The sequence below is a fragment of the Neofelis nebulosa genome, chromosome 5 (genome assembly GCF_028018385.1).
Source record: "Neofelis nebulosa isolate mNeoNeb1 chromosome 5, mNeoNeb1.pri, whole genome shotgun sequence".
Lineage (NCBI taxonomy): Eukaryota > Metazoa > Chordata > Mammalia > Carnivora > Felidae > Neofelis > Neofelis nebulosa.
Genome location: NC_080786.1, coordinates 159,317,495 through 159,336,863, shown reverse-complemented (window position 1 = coordinate 159,336,863; position 19,369 = coordinate 159,317,495). Strand labels below are relative to the sequence as shown.

The following is a 19,369-nucleotide window of genomic DNA, read 5'->3' as shown; positions in this document are numbered from 1 at the left end:
AGCTACTAAGCAGCAACACATGAGAAATATCAACTCCTTCTGCAATCACACTGTGAGGCTATTGGCCCTGGGAACCAAGACACTCATGAGGAAGAAGATCCAAACACAGAGAAGCAATGAGGTAGTTCTGCAGTTGTGAATCTGAATGGAAATGTGGCATTTTGTCTTTAACGATAATGCTGCAGACTGTCTAATAAAAATGTCTAGAAACAGTGCCAGCCCATTAGCAATGAGTAACCCTTGCCCCCAGAACGTGGCCTTCAAATACCATGTTCCCTCAAGGACGCTGAGACACGGCAGAGTGTAGGGCAGGGGCAGGAAATGCACAGATGAGCCTGAAGCATCTTGTTGCAACAGCCGGTGGGGACTTGGTCAAATAGCTCAGGTGGCCATGGAGCCAATCTAAAGATGTTCCCAATGGCTAAGGATGGAACATTTTGAACATCAACAAGGATAAATGCTAGAATACACAATACCAAATACAACACTAAAAAAACAAAAACAAAAAACCCAGAAAGGAAGCCAAAAACTTTTTTTTTAATTTTTAAATGTTTATTTTTGAGAGAGAGAGACAGAGACAGAGAGAGAGAGGCAGACAGAGTGCAAGCAGGGGAAGAGCAGAGAGAGAGAAAGGGAGATACAGAATCTGAAGCAGGCTCCAGGCTCTGAGCTGTCAGCACAGAGCCCAAAGCGACGCTTGAATTCACACACCGTGAGATCATGACCCGAGCCGAAGTTGGACACTCAACCGACTGAGCCACCCAGGTGCCCCTCAAGAGGAAGCAAAATTAATCACCTGCCACTGGAGGATGCCAGCGACCCAACTCATTATTCTGAGGAGTAAATAAATGGAAAGAATTGGGTATTTATCCTGGCTCTCCTGTACCATGTAGCAAGCAAGGTGGAGTTTCTCTTTATGGAAGTACTCCAACCTCTGGGTGGAGGATGACAGAACCAGTTTCCCCATGCTGTGACCTCATGACTTCATGGATCTGGGAACTGGGTATCACTGGCCACCAGCATCCCAGGGAAGAGAATCAGGCATGCCGTCCTCCTGGTGGGAGAACACAGCACCATCTCTGAAGTCTTAGGGACAACTGAAAATCTAACCCGACCCTCAGGGAGCCTCGGAGGTGAGGACTCCACCACATAGGAGCTGCCAGACACACAGCAGTTTTTCCACAGACTGGAGGGAGGGGAAACACAAGTTAAGGAAGACTGAAAACACTATCCACCATTTGTGAAATGTACATCTTATTCGGATCCTGGGTTCAAACAGTTTCTAAAAAACCATGGGCATCTGGCTGGCTCAGTTGGTGGAGTGTGTGACTCTTGATGTTGGGGTTGAGTTCAGGCCCCACGTTGGGCATAGAGCTTACTTAAAAATTTTTTATATAAAAATAAAAAATTTAGGGGCGCCTGGGTGGCGCAGTCGGTTAAGCATCCGACTTCAGCCAGGTCACGATCTCGCGGTCTGTGAGTTCGAGCCCCGCGTCAGGCTCTGGGCTGATGGCTCGTAGCCTGGAGCCTGTTTCCGATTCTGTGTCTCCCTCTCTCTCTGCCCCTCCCCCGTTCATGCTCTGTCTCTCTCTGTCCCAAAAATAAATAAAAAACGTGGAAAAAAAAATTTAAAAAAAAAATAAAATAAAAAAAAAAAAAAATAAAAAATTTAAAAAAGCCATATGAACATTTGGATATTTGATATTAAGGAATTATTGTTATTTTGTGACAATGGTTTTTATCTTAAGAGACACAAGGAGGGGCGCCTGGGTGGCGCAGTCGGTTAGGCGTCCGACTTCAGCCAGGTCACGATCTTGCGGTCCGTGAGTTCGAGCCCCGCGTCAGGCTCTGGGCTGATGGCTCGGAGCCTGGAGCCTGTTTCTGATTCTGTGTCTCCCTCTCTCTCTGCCCCTCCCCCGTTCATGCTCTGTCTCTCTCTGTCCCAAAAATAAATAAAAAATGTTAAAAAAATTAAAAAAAAAAAAAAAAAAAAAAAAAAAAAAAAAAAAAAAGAGACACAAGGACATGATCCTTTCCAGAGACAGACCAAGAATATAATGACATCTAAAAGAAATAAACGTAATCTCTGAGATTTGCTTCAAAATCATGCGGGAAGGGAGGAAGTGGATGAGGTGTGGATAAATGAATCAAGACTGAACATGGCTGGGGCTGTGCCTCTGACAATGAGTCCAGGGGGCTATTACACTAGAAAGTACACTTTTGTACATGTTTATATTTTTCTCCAAAAAAATATTTTTAAAATGTTTAAAAATCTTACAGTGAAATGGCCCATAGGGTGCTAATCAGGAAAGATAAAAAAATTTGCACCTACATGTATTAAAATAAAATTTAAACATCAGAGGTGCCTCGGTGGCTCAGTTGGCTAAGTATCTAACTCTTGATTTCGGCCCAGATCATGATCCCAGGGTTGTGGGATCAAGCCCCATGTCAAGCTCTGCACGGGGTGTGGAGCCTGCTTGAAATTCTCACCCCCGTGTCTCTCTCTCTGCCCCTACCTCGCTCACTCACTTGCACTCTCTCTAAACAAAAATTAAAAATTAAAAAAAATTTACAAACATCAAAGACAAGACAATTCTGTAAGTTTCCGGGGAAAAAGAGTAAATCATCTTAGAAGGATCAAGAGATAGACTCATATTACTCAACAGTGACCACTGGGTACAAGAAGGCAACATGGTATTGAAGAAAAATGTGTTGAGCCTAGAATTTTATACTTAGCCAAATTATCATTTATTTTTTTTAAATTTTGTTAATGTTTACTTATTTATGAGAAAGAGAGAGAGAGAGAGACAAAGTGCGAGCGGGGGAGGAGCAGAGAGAGAGAGGGAGACACAGAATTAGAAGCAGGCTCCAGGCTCTGAGCTGTGAGCATAGAGCCCGACGCGGGGCTCGAACTCACAGACCGTGAGATCATGACCTGAGCCAAAGTCAGACACTCAACCAACTGAGACGCCCAGGCTATCATTTAAACATAAGTCTAATAAAAATATTCCCAGACATAAAAAGGTGCTTGAGAGAGACAAATCCAGGAGTCCCTGCAACAGATATGGCAGTGATTATGAGCACGCACTTTAAACTCTATTGTAGTCTTAGAAACAAACACAATCACAAGCACAGATAAAACAACACAGAACTAAAAATCTACACAATATCGGCACAATAGGGGTCTAAGCCTAATGATCTAAGAAGCTCAACAAACCCCAAGAAACATAAAACTACATAAGCCGAGCCACCGCATAATCAAATCACTCAAAACCAGCAACAGAAAAATCTTAAAAGGGCCAGAGGAAAAGAAGTCACAGTACAGACAAAGGAACAACAATAAGGAACAAAACTTGGAAGAAGAACACTATTGATTTCAACAATTACTATTAAGCTATAATCATCGAGAGCAGGGTTTTGCCATAAAAGTAGACGACTACATCAACAGAACAGAAGAGAGTCCAGAAACAGGATCACACATGAACGTGCAGCTGCTTCTGGACAGGGGAACAAAGGCAGTGTCTTCTTGACAAATGGTGGGAGCAACCAGATGTGCATATGCAGAAAAAATGAGCTGTGATCCATACCTTGAACTAATACTAAAATTAACTAAAATATTAAAACATAAAAGTAGAAAACTTCTAGAAGAAAACAGAGGTGACAATCTTTGTGACCTTGGGTGAGGCAAAGATTTCTTAGATACAAAAACAAAAGCCCTATCCATTAAAAAAAAAAGCTGATAAGTTGTATTTCATTAAAATTAAAAACTTCTGGAAACATCCGGCTAGCTCAGGCAGTGTAGTGTGCGACACTGGATCTCAGGGTTGTGGGTTCAAGCCCTATGTTGGGCACAGAGATTACTTAAAATCTTAAAAAAAAAAAAAATTAAAACCTAAAATGAACTACTGGGAGCTCATCAAAATAAAAGGCTTCTGCACAGCAAAGGAAACAATCACCAAAACTAAAAGGCAACCGAAAGAATGGGAGAAGATATTTGCAAATGACATATCAGTTAAAAGTTTAGTTTCGAAAATGTGTTAAGAACTTATCAAACTCAACACCCAGGAAATGAATAATCCAGTGAAGAAATGGGCAAAAGACATGAATAGACACTTTTCCGAAGAAGACATCCAGAGGGCTAACAGACACATGAAAAAATGCTCCACATCACTCATCATCAGAGAAATACAAATCAAAACCACAATGAGATACCACATCACATCTGTCAGAATGGCTACCGTTAACTCTGGCAACAAGAGATGTTGGCGAGGATGTTTGCACTGCTGGTGGGAATGTAAACTGGTGCAGCCACTCTGGAAAACAGTATGGAGGTTCCTCAAAAAATTAAAAATACAACTACCCTACGACCCAGCAATTGCACTACTGGGTATTTATCCAAGGGATACAGGTATGCTGTTTTGAAGGGACACATGCACCCCAATGTTTATAGCAGCACTATCAACAATAGCCAAAGAATGGAAAGAGCCCAGATGTCCATCGATGGATGAATGGATAAAGAATACACACACACACACACACACACACACACACACACACACACAATGGAGTATTACTCGGCAGTCAAAATAAAATCTTGCCATTTGCAACTATGTGGGTGGAACCGGAGGGTACTATGCTAAGTGAAATGAGTCAGTCAGAGAAAGACAAAAATCATACGACTTCACTCATATGAGGTCTTTAAGAGACAAAACAGATGAACATAAGGGAAGAGAAAAATAATAGAAAAACAGGGAGGGGGACCATTTGCAACTATGTGGATGGAACTGGAGGGTACTATGCTAAGTGAAATGAGTCAGTCAGAGAAAGACAAAAATCATACGACTTCACTCATATGAGGAATTTAAGATACTAAACAGATGAGGGGCGCCTGGGTGGCTCAGTCGGTTGGGCGGCCGACTTCGGCTCAGGTCATGATCTCGCGGTCCGTGAGTTCAAGCCCCGCGTCAGGCTCTGTGCTGGCAGCCCAGAGCCTGGAGCCTGTTTCAGATTCTGTGTCTCCCTCTCTCTGACCCTCCCCCATTCATGCTCTGTCTCTCTCTGTATCAAAAATAAAAAAATAAATGTTAAAAAAAAAAAAAAATTTAAAAGATACTAAACAGATGAATGTAAGGGAAGGGAAGCAAAAATAGTATAAAAACAGGGAGGGGGAGAAAACAGAAGAGACTCATAAATATGGAGAACAAACTGAGGGTTGCTGGAGGGCTTGTGGGAGGGAGGATGGGCTAAATGGGTAAGGGGCACTAAGGAATCTACTCCTGAAATCTTTGATGCACTATATGCTCACTAATTTGGTTGTAAATTAAACAATAAATACATTAAATAAATAAATAAAACTCAGAAAAAAAATAAAATGAAATAAAATAAAATAATAAAATAAAATAAAATAAAAATATAAAAAAATAAAAAAAAATAAAAAAAATAAAATAAAATAAAAATAAAATAAAAAAAAAAATAAAATGATTATTTAAAGATTTAAAATTTAAAGATTAAAAACTTCTGTTCTTCAAAAGCCACTTGAAGAGAATGCAAAGACAAGACAAAGCCTTGGATAAAATATTAGCAATGATAAAGGTCTTATATTCAGAAAATAAAGAATTAGAACTGGAATTAGAACTAGAATATACAGTTTATTAACATCAGTCACATGGAAACAGACAGGGAGCAGAGGATGGGGGAGCAGGGAAATAAGGAAGACAGGGAAAGGAAGGGGGCCTTTACTGCAACCCGATTCACGGAGCGCATGCATGCCTGTGCAAGTATCTGTATACACATGCAGGTATCTGTGTGCGAGTATCTGCATGCATGTGTGGGTATCTATTTGCGTGTGAGTATCTGTAGGGTGTACATGCAGGTATCTGTGTGCATGTGCAAGTATCTGCACGCATGTGCAAGTATCTGTGTGCATATGCAAGTATGTGTGCAAGTATCTGCATGTGAATATCTGTGTGCATGTGCAGATATCTGCGTGCAGGTGCCTGCATGTGCATGTCACTATCCACATGCACGTGCAAGTATCTGCATGTGCGTGTGACTATCTGCATGCATGTGCGAGTATCTGCATACACTTATCTGTGTGCACCTGCAAGTATCTTCATGCTGGTATGTGAGTGCACGTGCAAGTATCTGTGTGCACATGTGGGTATCTGCATGTGTGTACAAGTATCTGTGCGTGAGTATCTGCACAAGCAGGTATCTGTGTGTGTGTGCAAACATCTGTGAGTATCCGCATGTATGTGCATGTATCTGCATGCGTGCGCAAGTATCTGTATGTACATATGTGTATCTACATGCGCATGCAAGTATCTGTGTGCAGGCACCTGCATGCACATGTGACGATCTGTGTGCGTGTATCTGCATGTGTGTGCAAGTATCTGCATACAGGTGCCTGTGTGTGCATGAGTATCTGTGTGTGTGTATTTGTGAGTGCATGTGTGTGCAAGTGTGTGCACTCAGGGCTGAAGGCAATGGTGCTCAGTGAGATGCTGACTGGTTGTCTCAGGATTCAGAGTCCAAGTGATTTTACTTTTTCCTTAAACCTGATTATTATATTGCATATCACATGTATTGTTTATATTATCAGAAAATATTAACAGTGTGACAAAGTTTTTTTTTAAATGTACATTAAATTAGTAAGAAATTTATCAAAAATTTCTCAAGTCACTTCATCACACTCCCATGTTAACATAATATTTTTTTATAATTTTTTTTAATGTTTATTTATTTTTGAGACAGAGAGAGACAGAGCATGAACAGGGGAGGGGCAGAGAGAGAGGGAGATCCAGAACCCGAAGCAAGCTCCAGGCTCTGAGCTGTCAGCACAGAGCCCGACATGGGGCTCGAACTCACAAACTGTGAGATCACGACCTGAGCTGAAGTCAGACGCTTAACTGACTGAGCCACCCAGGTGCCCCAACATAATATTTAAAATCTTAATATTTTTCTTAGATATTCTTAAAACGGGGGCGATTTCTTTATCTCTGTTGAAAGTTTTATTAAAAAATAAAAAAATAAAAAGGCTTACCAAAAGAGCTTAAATGGAAAGGAAATATACAATCACACAATGGGTGTAAACAGGTGAAGCAAAGTACCCAAAACTTACCGACATGTAACCTACAACTGAAAACATTAATTTTTTCAATGAGTGATCTGGTAATTCAAATAAAATATCATAGACAAATTTAAATATTCATAAAAATACTGACAGAGTGGCAGAAATCTAGTTAGAAGAAAATCTCCAAAATTAGAAAAAGAAAAAAAAAATTAAAAACACCTACAGTAAAAGCCGCTCCCTAATGTACAAAAATTACTAATACCGACCAGCCCCAAGCTCGAGTTAGAAAAATGGACCAAAACGTTTAAAGAAATTATACTAATCGGGGCGGGGGGGAGCGGGGAGGACATTTCTCCAGAGATTTTAGAGCACCTATCTTGCAGGTTACATTAAGAGATACTGCGGCTGGGGGCGCCTGGGTGGCCAGTCTGTTGGGCGTCAGACTTCAGCTCAGGTCATGATCTCGTGGTCTGTGAGATCCTGCTTGGGATCTGTGTCTCCCTCTCTCTCTGCCCCTCCCCCTCATTCTCTCTCTCTCTCTCTCTCTCTCTCTCTCTCTCTCTGTCAAAAATAAACATTAAAAAAAAATTTAAAGAGATACTGTGGTTGTGTGAAGGTTAATTTTTCTCTTGAAAAATATCATGATGTGGTGAATCATCATTCAAGTGAAAATAATTTCTTCAGCAGAGCAAAGAACATTTACAGCAAAGAACAAAGGACTGAAAGCCGGTCCACTCGTTGACGCCTGCCCCCTCTGGTCCCTACCTGACCGGAAGCGCTCGTCCCGTGAGTTGGTAGGCCGTGGCTTCTGCTGTTTGGGCGCTGCAGCTGTGGTTTGTGAGGGACCTGGGATCCTATTCTCGGCTTGTAGGGATGGATCTACTCCTGCAACACAATTTTGTAGGAATATCTTGTGTAAACAATTTGCTTCTCTGGTGATGGAAAAATCCATTTAAAACAGCACATATATCTCCTATGTTACTACATAGCATGCACCTTACCAAAAACAACAATCTGAGCACATGCACCCTGTGGTGGCCCTTGAAGTCCAGAAGCCCTGTATCTGGAGGTCAGGGACAGAACCATGAATGTCCACTTCTGGCTCTCTCTCCCAAAAGTGCCCAGCCTTCCCTGCCTCACTGTCCACCATCCCCCAAAAGGGTGACCATCACACATCCCCGAGACCATCAGCACAACACTATGCAGCCACTTAGGGCAGATTCTCTTGGGAAGGTCCTTTAAAAGAATGTTTCTGCATCATAAACATTTCCTGAATCTGCAAAGGCCTGTGTGTCACTTTTCCTGGCACTATCCATGATGTCAACCAACTCAGTAAGAAACATCCCACTAAGCAGTCACTGGGGCATAACCAGTCGCCCTTGGACACAGGCAGAAACGTGGGACAGTGGAGAAGTGAGGGGTGCATGTAATAGTGAGTGTCAGGGAGCACGAGGTACAGAAACCTCAGGCACTGACGACCTCAGCCTGTGACGCCTGCTCGCTGTCTCCAAACCCAACACCTGGACGACGTGCTACACTGCTGCCAGGTCCACAGCCCCTGACCACACAGGTCCTGAGGACACAGTATGGGGAGTAAAGGGACGGGGCCCAAGTACACAAGGTCATGAAACAGAATCCATGGTGTTGTTTGAGCTCTAATTGGCTGATATTTGAGAACAGCACAAAGCAAAGCCTTCTGTCATGCTTCATCAAAGTAGTAAGTTTAGATTTATTCTCTAGCTCAAGACGTCTCATAAAAATAGCCAGCAGGCATTCCAGCCCTGTGGACTCCTCCAGCCCTTATCACCTCCTGAAAAGAAGCCATTTGTCCCTGCCTCCAACCCACGGCTGGACACAGTGTGGCAGAGCAACTCTGCGTGACCTGGAGATTTGCTGAGACAACACACCATGAGGACACGTGCAAGGACAGCAGGGAACATGGTGGCTTGGGACTCAGCACCACCACCAGGCCAAACTGTAGATGTGTGGGCAGAATAGACGTCACCACTCCTGCTCAGGTGCTACGTTCTGGAGTGGCTAGTTACACAGAGCTAGACGATGGGACGACTCCTTCTGGAAGTCAGTGTTTAAGCTCTTCAAAATCTGAGCATATACAAACACATACACACGTAGGATAATACTGGTCAGCACTGTGACTGGCATTTTGTTCTTGTGACGATAAAATTACTCTCAAGTTCGTAATGGAGAACACACAGAGCCTTGTGCATTATGGATTACAAACAGGCATGTCGCAAAGTCATATACATGCATATGGACATCCTTATGCTTGCATTCCAAAATATGGGTGTTTTATTCTTTGAGATAGATTCATTTATTCCACAAAGATACAAGCCCAATGTGAAATGATCACACGAAAAAGCAGTACATTTTTAATTTTTACAGGTACCAAGAAATAATTTTCTAAAAAAGTTACAGCAATATACATGCCCATAAGCAATGCACAAAAGTGCTATTTCCTCACATCCTTTTCAGCCCTGGGTGCTAAAAATGTTTTTTTAGAATTTTGCCAATCTCATAGGAGGAAAATGGTTTGCTTTAATTTGCACTTCCACACCTGTTAGTGGGGTGAACATAATTTAATGTTTACTGCCCATCCACAATTCCTCTTCCTTGAATTTCTATTCATTTCATCCAGCTAACAAGTTCTCGAAGAAAACCTGCAGGAGGCCCTGCTCTGCTGGGGACACGACCCTGGCCTGTGCACACACCTGAGAGCAGGGGCCCTGAGAGCAGCTGGTGGCAGCTCAGCCATTCTATTTTCATTTCTAGGGAACCAAACATACCCACTTTCTTTTCCTTTCTAACTTCCAGGACTCCTATCTTATAAACACCATTCAGAAGTCACTCAAATATTCTCCTGAATGTTATAGTATTTTATAATCACAAACATACTTAGAGATTTTATCCTTCTCAAGTTCCTGTTGGCTGATGGTGGAGAGGAAGAACCCAGCCCCGTACAGGGCCGGTCCCCACCGTAAGGTGCAGCCTCCTCCCCGCGCTCCCTGCAGCACTTCCAGACCGCCCACCCTTCCGCTCACTGGCTCTTCTGCCCCAAACACCCAACACCCTCTTGCAGTGACTGTATGTGCACACAGTCCGTTTACCACCCTGAAGGCCGGTCCTTTCTCACTAGGGTTCTTTTTCAACGATGTATTACCTACTCTCAGAACTTTTCTCCTTCAAATGGGTTATTATTTCCAATCCCAGGTTTGGAAATGTTAAAAATCAGCCAGCGGTATTCAGACTGGACTACATAACGTTCACAGATTAATTTGCAAACTGACATTTTAGGATACTAACTTTTTCTATTTAGGAAATTAGTATCTTTCTTCATATTTTAGGGTCTTGGCTATTTCTTTCAAATGGATTTTATGATCCTAATATAGGTTCTGTGGCTTTCTTGCTAAATGTATTAATAAGCATTTGACAGTTTATTGCCATTACAAATGTAAATTTTTTCATTAAAATATTGCCAGATAAAAGCTATTGATTCTTGCACATCTGTCTTCTATCAGACCAAAAACTCTTACTAACTCTAACGGGTAAGTAAGCAGTCACCTGTGTTTCCAAGGAACAAAATAATACCACCTCTAAGTGCAGATGACTGTCTCCAATATTCATCCTGCCTGTTCTCCTGTCACACTGCAGTGGCAGTGGCCACCAGAGCAGAGTGGCATCAGAACGGGCATGGTGAGTAATGCTTTCTCACCCTGCTTGGGCTGGGGATGCTACAGTTGTGTCACCTAGTCTGACAGTTGCTGGTGACGTTTGTCACATGGGCTTAAAGACACTTTTAACGGTTCCCTTCAATTCCAGTTTTACTCAGAGTTTGCTTTTCTTTTGTTTTGGATTAATGCAAGTCAGTACATAATGAGCCTCCTCGTCCTCTTTTTATTGTTGATTTATTTTAAAATATATCATGCTGACATAGACAGTATAAAGGATGTGTTCAGTTTACAAATTATCACACAGGAGAAAACCAACGTGAAAACTGCCCTGGGAAGGAAATAAACACTCGAGCGCCTTCGGAGCCCCTGCACAACCACCTCACACCACGATGACATGGGGGGCTGACTTCGGTGCAAACCACTCCCTTGTCTTTACCAACTACACAAGAGTTCCTCAACAGCGCGGTCTGGCGTGTTTTTTCAAGTTATACTGCCTGTATCCCTTCGTGATTGTTTCCTTCACTCCCCATCGTGTTTATGAGATTCATCCTTGCTGCCGCGTGTCAGTCTTCAAGCTTTCCACTGGGTGGACTCTGCCAACGGACATGTGAGTTCTTGGCACTTCAGGGATGTAAGAAACATTCTTGTGCACAGAGAGAGGACAAGGTGCAAATGTCTGTCCAAAGCACGTGTGCACCCAAAGGACAGCTGCTGGTCACCTCTGCCCCTCGTCAGCTATACCAGCTGTCCACACCCCACTGCTTAAATCCCCTCCAACAACCCAAGGTAGGTTATGGCTCTAATCCACATTTCTCTGATTACTGCTGAGGTTAAACATTTTTTTGTCTGCTTGTTGGCTAGTAGGGTTTCTTTTTTTTAATTTTTTTTTTTCCAACGTTTATTTATTTATTTTTGGGACAGAGAGAGACAGAGCATGAACGGGGGAGGGACAGAGAGAGAGGGAGACACAGAATCGGAAACAGGCTCCAGGCTCCGAGCCATCAGCCCAGAGCCTGACGCGGGGCTCGAACTCACGGACCGCGAGATCGTGACCTGGCTGAAGTCGGACGCTTAACCGACTGCGCCACCCAGGCGCCCCATAGTAGGGTTTCTGCTTACAACATAGTGATTCAAGTCTTCAGCCCCATTTTTCTAATGGGCTTTTTTATTTATTTATTTATTTATTTATTTATTTATTTATTTATTTTTTCAACGTTTTTTATTTATTTTTGGGACAGAGAGAGACGGAGCATGAATGGGGGAGGGTCAGAGAGAGAGGGAGACACAGAATCGGAAACAGGCTCCAGGCTCCGAGCCATCAGCCCAGAGCCTGACGCGGGGCTCGAGCTCACGGACCGCAAGATCGTGACCTGGCTGAAGTCGGATGCTTAACCGACTGCGCCACCCAGGCGCCCCAATGGGCTTTTTTTTAATCAAGTTGGGGGTCTTTCTTGCTATTTAAGCTTAATTAATTACAATTAAATTAAAAATTCAGTCTCTCGGTTACACTAGCCATATTTCAAGTGCTCAACAGCCATACATGGCTAATGGTTACAGAACATTGCCATTATCACATAAAGTTAATAAATAGGAAATATACCAATGTTAAACTCTAAAATCAATTTTTAAGTCAAGTTTGGTGAGAAAAATGACGGTTAGAAAACAGTTGAGTGTGTTGACTTTACCTTGAATAAGCGGGATATAGCGTGCAAGCAGTTTTGCGCGTTTCTTTTCATACCCTTTTTGAGTGATGTCACCTAAAACGACAGTGGAAAAAGACAATTACATCTCCTCCAGAGTTCCAAAATTTTTGGATTAAAAATTAATTCATAATGGAGAACCCTGAAACACTAATGCATTGTATGATGCGTCCATACAATGGAATACTAGCAGCAAAAAGGAACAAACCATTGACATATACAACAATCTCGATAGAGTTCACATGAACATTGGAAAGAAGCCAGGCTCAAAGGGCTATATGCTGAATTATTCCATTTGTATGACAGTCTGGAAAAGATAAAACTATAGGGACAGAGAAGACAGTGGCTGCCAGGACATGGGCATGAGAAAACGGCTGAGTACAATGGGGAACGAGGGAATCTGGGGGTTCATGACACTGCTCTGTTGCGATGGTGATGGCGGCCCATGACAGCACATGCTGGTCAAAACCTGCTAGAACTGCACACCGGAAGAGAGACTTTTATTGTAGGTCAATAATACTTTAATGTTTAAAAACTGCATTTGGTATTCCCTAAGAGCCTGTCAGAAATGCAGACTTTAAAAAAATTTAATAAAAAATTTAAAAATAAAAATTTTTACAGTTTAAAAAAAGAAAGAAAGAAAAGTAGCCTCCTGGGCCACACTATCGAACATGAGCCCGCATTTTACCAAGATCCCGAAGCGGCTCCTGTGTAGGTTCGTGCTGTGGAAGAGCTGGTCTCAGGCCAAAGCACACCTCTGAGCAACGACTCAGGCACAGGCGTGGCTGTTCTGACAAATCACCAAAAGAAGAACAACCTAAAAATGAATTAAACCACCAGGAACAAGACAGGAAGTGTGTCTTCATGGAAACCCTTCTCGATCTATGTGCACGTTCGGTTTCCTAGAGAGAACTTGGCATGCCCAAAGTGAATGTGTCACACTTTAGAGATTTTATTTAGACCAGAAACGTACATTACAATTTCCACTGGTAGCTTGTTTGGACAGACTTTCTTCAATGGAAAGTTTTAATGTTTTGTAACCGCTCCTCACTCTCCCAGCCCCTGTCCCGATCAGACAAGCATGGGGGCAGGCTGTGGAAATCAGGAGACATGAGCGGCTATCACTGAGGGATGCTTTACCAAGTATTTTCTGTATGTGAACTCTTCAGAGAGAGAGTCAGGGAGGGGCAGAGAGAAGGAGAAAGGATCCGAAGCAGGCTCTGCATTGACAGCAGAGAGCCCGGACGCTTGACCGACTGAACTCTTGACCGCAGAATTTGTTGTGTCAAAACACCCAACAACACTGAATGTGTCACATCTAAGTTAAGACTCACTGAGAGTCTCGGCATTAATACACCATCCTACAGAAGACGATTCTGGGGTCAGGGAAGCACCAGGCCAGGTTACCTCAAGTTCCCAGCAGGTCGGGCACTGCTTTAACCACAGCTCATTCAGTCCAGTCCTCCTGGAGAGCCCGTCTTGTTTATCTCTTCTGCGCTTTACTTATCCCTCTGTCCCCACCTTATTCCCCCCGCCACCCCTACAGAAAACTAGCCTTAATTTGAATTTGTTCTGCAGAATGTATACTAGTTTGTGCCCTTGTATTTTTACTTTCCCTAAATGGCATTATATTGCAAATCTCACTCTGCCTATTTTTTCCCCTGCTAAGCACTCCATTTTTAACATGAGTCAATCCACGATGCAGTGAGCATGCCTAATCCCCTGCAAATTGCCATGGCCCATGGGGGTGCATTGTCCTTGTCCTACCCACTCACTGGACACTCACAGACCCCAATGTGGGCCAGGATATGATTGTACAATTCAGCTTATTAATTTTTAATTTATGAACAACTTTAAAGTGCATGTATTTTTTATAGAAGTATCTACTAAAAAATGTTTCCTCTGAAATATATGAAAATATGTAATTAAGACAAACTTAAATGAAAACTAAATATTGTTACACTAAACTAAAACTGATAAATCCCTATTTAAAAGCAGAGCATTTGATTTTCCAGGATATTTAAAAATTAAGTATTCATTTCCTAGAAAGGGCTCCTTCTTAGGTCCCCATTTCAAAGGAACATTTACACGGTAAAGGTGTCAAAGAGCATTCAGAAACTAAACGTTAACTCCCTGCTTCATTCCTGTGATATTACAAAAGCAGTCTCATGTTTTTTAGTGAACCAGTTGAACACAACCAGCTACATATTTTCATGTGTAACCAGTTACCATACTTCACCCATCCAACTTAGACACTAACCCAACACGCCACTGAATGCAACACTTCTACCCACACAAAGAGCAAGGTAGAATTCCAAAACAGAATGCAGATACAAAACTAATAAGCTAATAAAAAAGAGACTCAAATAGAAGTTTTCGGAACCCAAGTTCAGTAAACACTAAAGAGACAAACAGCAGAGCCAAACCCCCCACCTAGCTGCACGAAACTGGGGTAACACTGATCCGACAGCTGAAGGCAATCTCAGTCAGACTAATGCTCGCCCCTGGGTGAGCACCCCAGCACCTGGGGGACTTGGGGAAAATGCCAGGACCCATCCTTCTCTTGTGGTCTGTGGGCTGGTAGCTGTTCTTACCAGCCCTCCAGGAAGGGGTATGATACTGAGCCAGAGCTCAGGTTGACCTCCATTGCTGCAAACCAAAGTCACTTAAGATTACAAATGCAAAATCTCAAATGATACCTTCAAGTCCCAACCACAGTTTGTTTTTTTTTTTAATGTTTATTTATTTATTTTGAGAGAAAGAGAGAGAGAGAGAGACCGAGCAGGGAGAGAGGGAGACAGAGAATCCCAAGTAGGCTCCACACTGTCAGCACAGAGCCCGATGTGGGGCTTGAACCCACAAACTGTGAGATCAGGACCCGAGCCGAAATCAAGAGTTGGATGCTTAACCTATTGAGCCACCCAGACACTTCTCCAACCACACTCTCTAAAAGCCTATTCTCAAAATCATTCAACAATTCCTTAAGGTCACAGCAACAAGGATAGGCAATGCACATTACATATAACAGCAAATAATGGGAGACAACTTAATCTTTCATCAAAAGGAAAGAAGGAAGGAAGGAAGGAAGGAAGGAAGGAAGGGAGGGAGGGAGGGAGGGAGGGAGGGAGGGAGGGAGGAAGGAAGGAAGGAAGGAAGGAAGGAAAGAAAGAAAGAAAGAAAGAAAGAAAGAAAGAAAGAAAGAAAGAAGAAAGAATTAAATATACTGCCATAAATCATCACTGCAGAATACTGTTGGTCCTAAAAAAATGCCTTGGTATTTGGAAGGTAAGGGATGGGTATCACTTAACATAGATTCATGATATCCTATTAAGTAAAAGCAGCAAGTTGAAAAACTATATACATAAAGAATGATCTAATTCTGGGAATTAAAACTATGCATAATTAAAACTATGCATGTGTCCAGGTGTGTACATTTTCCTCCAGGAAATATCTGGAGGGATGCCCAATTATTAATAGTGATTCATTTATTTAGCTTGGGGTGGGTGTGAGGAATATTTTGTTTTTTACTTCATATACTTTTGAACTCTTTACATTTTTTAGCACAATAGTTATAATTAAGAATATATGGAAAATAGTTTGATAATGTACTATGGTTATATAAGATGTTATTGCAGGAAACTGAATGAATTCTATGTACTATTTCCATAACTTGTGAGACTAAAATTATCTCAAAATAAAAAGTTAAAAATACATGGGAGAGACTATATAAAATTGGTCTTATTTCTTTTTCAAGTGACAAAATTTCTCAGTGAAACCATCTGGGCATGCAGATTTACTTCCAGAAGGTTGTTTCCCCCCGCCCCTTCTTTTATTTTGCTTAATTAAAGCTTTATATATTTCTTAAAGCAGTTTCAAGTTCACAGCAAAATTGGGGGCAAGATAGAGTTCCTATCTAGAGTATCCTATCCTAGACCCCCTGCCCTGACACATGCACAGCACCCCTCCCCACATTCTGAACATCTTCCATCCGGGTAGTACATGGTTTCAACTGATGAACTATATGGATATGTAATAATCACCCAAAGTCCACAGTTTAGTTATGGTTCACTCTTGGTGTACGTTCTGTGGGTTTGGACAAATGCATAATAATATATATCCATCATTATGATGTCCTAGAGTATTTTCACTGCTCTAAAAATCCTCTGTGTTCTGCTGTTCATCCCTTCCCCCACCCCTCAGCCCCAGGCAACCACTGATCCTTCTACTGTCTCCACAGTTTTCTGGAATGTCATATAGTTTTAATCATACAGTAACCTTACATATTGACTTCATTTAGTAATATGCATTTAAGTTTCTTCCATGTCTTTTCTTGGCTTGACAGCTCATTTCTTTTGTTGAATAATATTCCATTGGGTGGATGAACAGTTTATTTACCTGTTTACCTACTGAAGGGCATCCTGGTTGCTTCCAAATTTTGGAAATTATGAATAAACCTTCTGCAAACAACTGTGTGCAGGTTTTTGTATGGACATGTTTTCATTTCCTTTGGGTAAATATCAAAGAATGTGATTACTGGGTCGTATGGTAAGAGCATGTTTAGTCTTGTAAGAAACCACCAAACTGTCTTCCAAGGTGGTTGCATCGCTCTGTTTTCCCACCAGCAGTGAATGAGCGTTCCTGTTGCTCCACAGAGCCTGTGTTGTGTTGCTCCACATCCTTGCGATTAGTGTTGTCAGTATTCTAAATTGTGGCCATTCTCATAGGTAGGTAGTGGTATCTCATTATTGTTTGCATTGGCACTTCCCAGATGACATATGAATGTGGAGCATCTTTTCATATGCTTATTTCCCATCTCTATGTCGTCCCTGGTGAGGGGTCTGTTAAGGTCTTTGGACCATTTTTCAATCAGATTGTTTCCTTACTGTTGAGTTTGAAGAATTCTTTGTATATTTTGGGTAACAGTCCTTTATCAGATGTGTTTTTTGTAAACAATGGCCTGTCTTCCCTTCTTAACCCCGGCTTTTGCAGAGCAGTTTTTAATTTTAACAGAGTGTATCTTTTCAATTATTTATTTCATGGATTGTGTCTTCGGTGTCATATCCAAAAAGTCATCACCATACCCAAGTTCACCTAGTGTTTCTCCTATCTTCTATCAACTAGTTTTACAGTTCTGCATTTTTACATTTAGGCATGAAATCCATTTTCAGTTAACTTTTGTGAGGGGTGCAAGGTTCATTTTCTTTGCTTATGGATGTCCAGTTGTTCTAGCACCATTTGTTGGAAAGACCATCTTTGCTCCACTGTACGGACTTTGCTCTTCTGTCAAAGATTAATTGCCTATATTTATATGGGCCTATTTCTGGCTTCTCTGTTCTCCATTGAGAACAGAATTTGTCTAATCTGTTGTCAACACCACACTGTCTTGATCACTGTAGCTTTACAGTGAGTCCCGAAGTCAGATAGTGTCAGTCTTCCAACTTTGTTCATCTCCTCCATGTGTTGGCTATTCTGGGTCTTTTGTGGCTATTGACAAACTGGTTCTAAAGTTTGTAAGAAGAGACAAACTTGCTGGTATTCTTTTTAATTTTTTTTTTTTTTTTTTTGAGACAGACAGAGAGAGAGAGAGAGAGAGAGCACGCAGGGGAAGGGCAAAGAGAAAGGGAGAGGATCTGAAGTGGGTTCTGTGTTGACAGCAGAGATCTTGATGTGGGGCTTGAACTCATGAACTGTGAGATCATGACCTGAGTTGAAGTCAGATGCTAAACGGACTGAGCCAACCAGATGCCCCATAAACTGATATTTGGAGATTACATTCAATCTATTGATCAACTTGGGAAGAACTGACATCTTAACAATATTGTCTTCCTGTCCATGAACACAGAATATCTCTCCACTTATTTAGTTCTTCTTTATCAGTGTTTTGTAGTTTTCTTCACATAGATTTTATACATATTTTGTTTTATACTTAAGTATTTGATTTGGGGGGTGCTCATGTAAATAGTATTGGGGGGGGGGGTTTTGCCTTGTTTTTTTCATGTTTATTTATTTTTGAGAGGGTGGGGAAGGGCAGAGAGAGAGGGAGACATAGAATCTGAAGCAGGCTCCAGGCTCCATCCGAGCTGTCAGCACAGAGCCCAACACAGGGCTCAAACCCACAAACCCTCAGATCATGACCTGAGCTGAAGATGGATGCTTAACCAACTGAATGAGTCACCCAGACACCCCTTATTTTTAAATTCCACTTGTTCCGTGATGGTATATAGGAAAGTCATGGACTTTCCACATACTGACCTTGTATCATGAACCTGGCTACAACTGTCTATTAGTTCCAGGGGTTTTTTTGGTGGGGGGCGGGGGGTGGGAGGCTTGTTAATCCTTTTGGATTTTTTTTTTAATTTCCCCCTTAAAATTTTTTTTTTAAGATATTAAATAATCTCTACACCCAGAAGGTGGGGCTGGAACTCACAGCCCTGAAGTCAGGAGTTGCATGCTCCACTGACTGAGCCAACCAGGAACCCCTCCATGTTATACATAGACAACCATGTTATCTATGAACAAAGACCATTTTATTTTTTCCTTCCCAAACTGTATACCTTTTATTTCCTTTTCTCATCGCATTAGCTAGAACTTACACTACAATGTCAAAAAGGGAATGGTGAGGGAAGTCATCCTTGCCTTAGGTCTGTTCTTACAGGGAAAGCTTCAAGCTCCTCCCCATTAAGTATGATGTTAGCTCTGTGTGTGTGTGTGTGTGTGTGTGTGTGTGTGTGTGTGTGTTTTAAGTTTTTAAAGTTTATTTATTTGAGAGAGAGAGAGAGAACATGAGCAGGGGAAGGGTAGAGAGAAGGAAAGAGAGAATCCCAAGCAGGCTCTGTACTGTCAGTGCAGAGCCTGACACAGGGCTCCAATTCACCATGAACCATGAGATCATGACTTGAACCGAAATC

General features: G+C 41.9%; 1 protein-coding gene across 10 annotated transcripts in view; it reads right to left on the bottom strand.

The window, feature by feature from the left end:
* Window positions 1-19,369, bottom strand: part of DIP2A (disco interacting protein 2 homolog A) — a 118,471-nt gene that overhangs the window by 70,650 nt on the left and 28,452 nt on the right. For all 10 annotated transcript variants that reach the window (XM_058732342.1, XM_058732338.1, XM_058732332.1 and 7 more), the window contains 2 exons: window positions 12,447-12,518; window positions 7,838-7,957 (listed from right to left, as the gene is read on the bottom strand). In XM_058732342.1, the coding sequence (XP_058588325.1) occupies window positions 7,838-7,957; window positions 12,447-12,518 (192 nt within the window). The remainder of the gene's footprint in view (window positions 1-7,837; window positions 7,958-12,446; window positions 12,519-19,369) is intronic.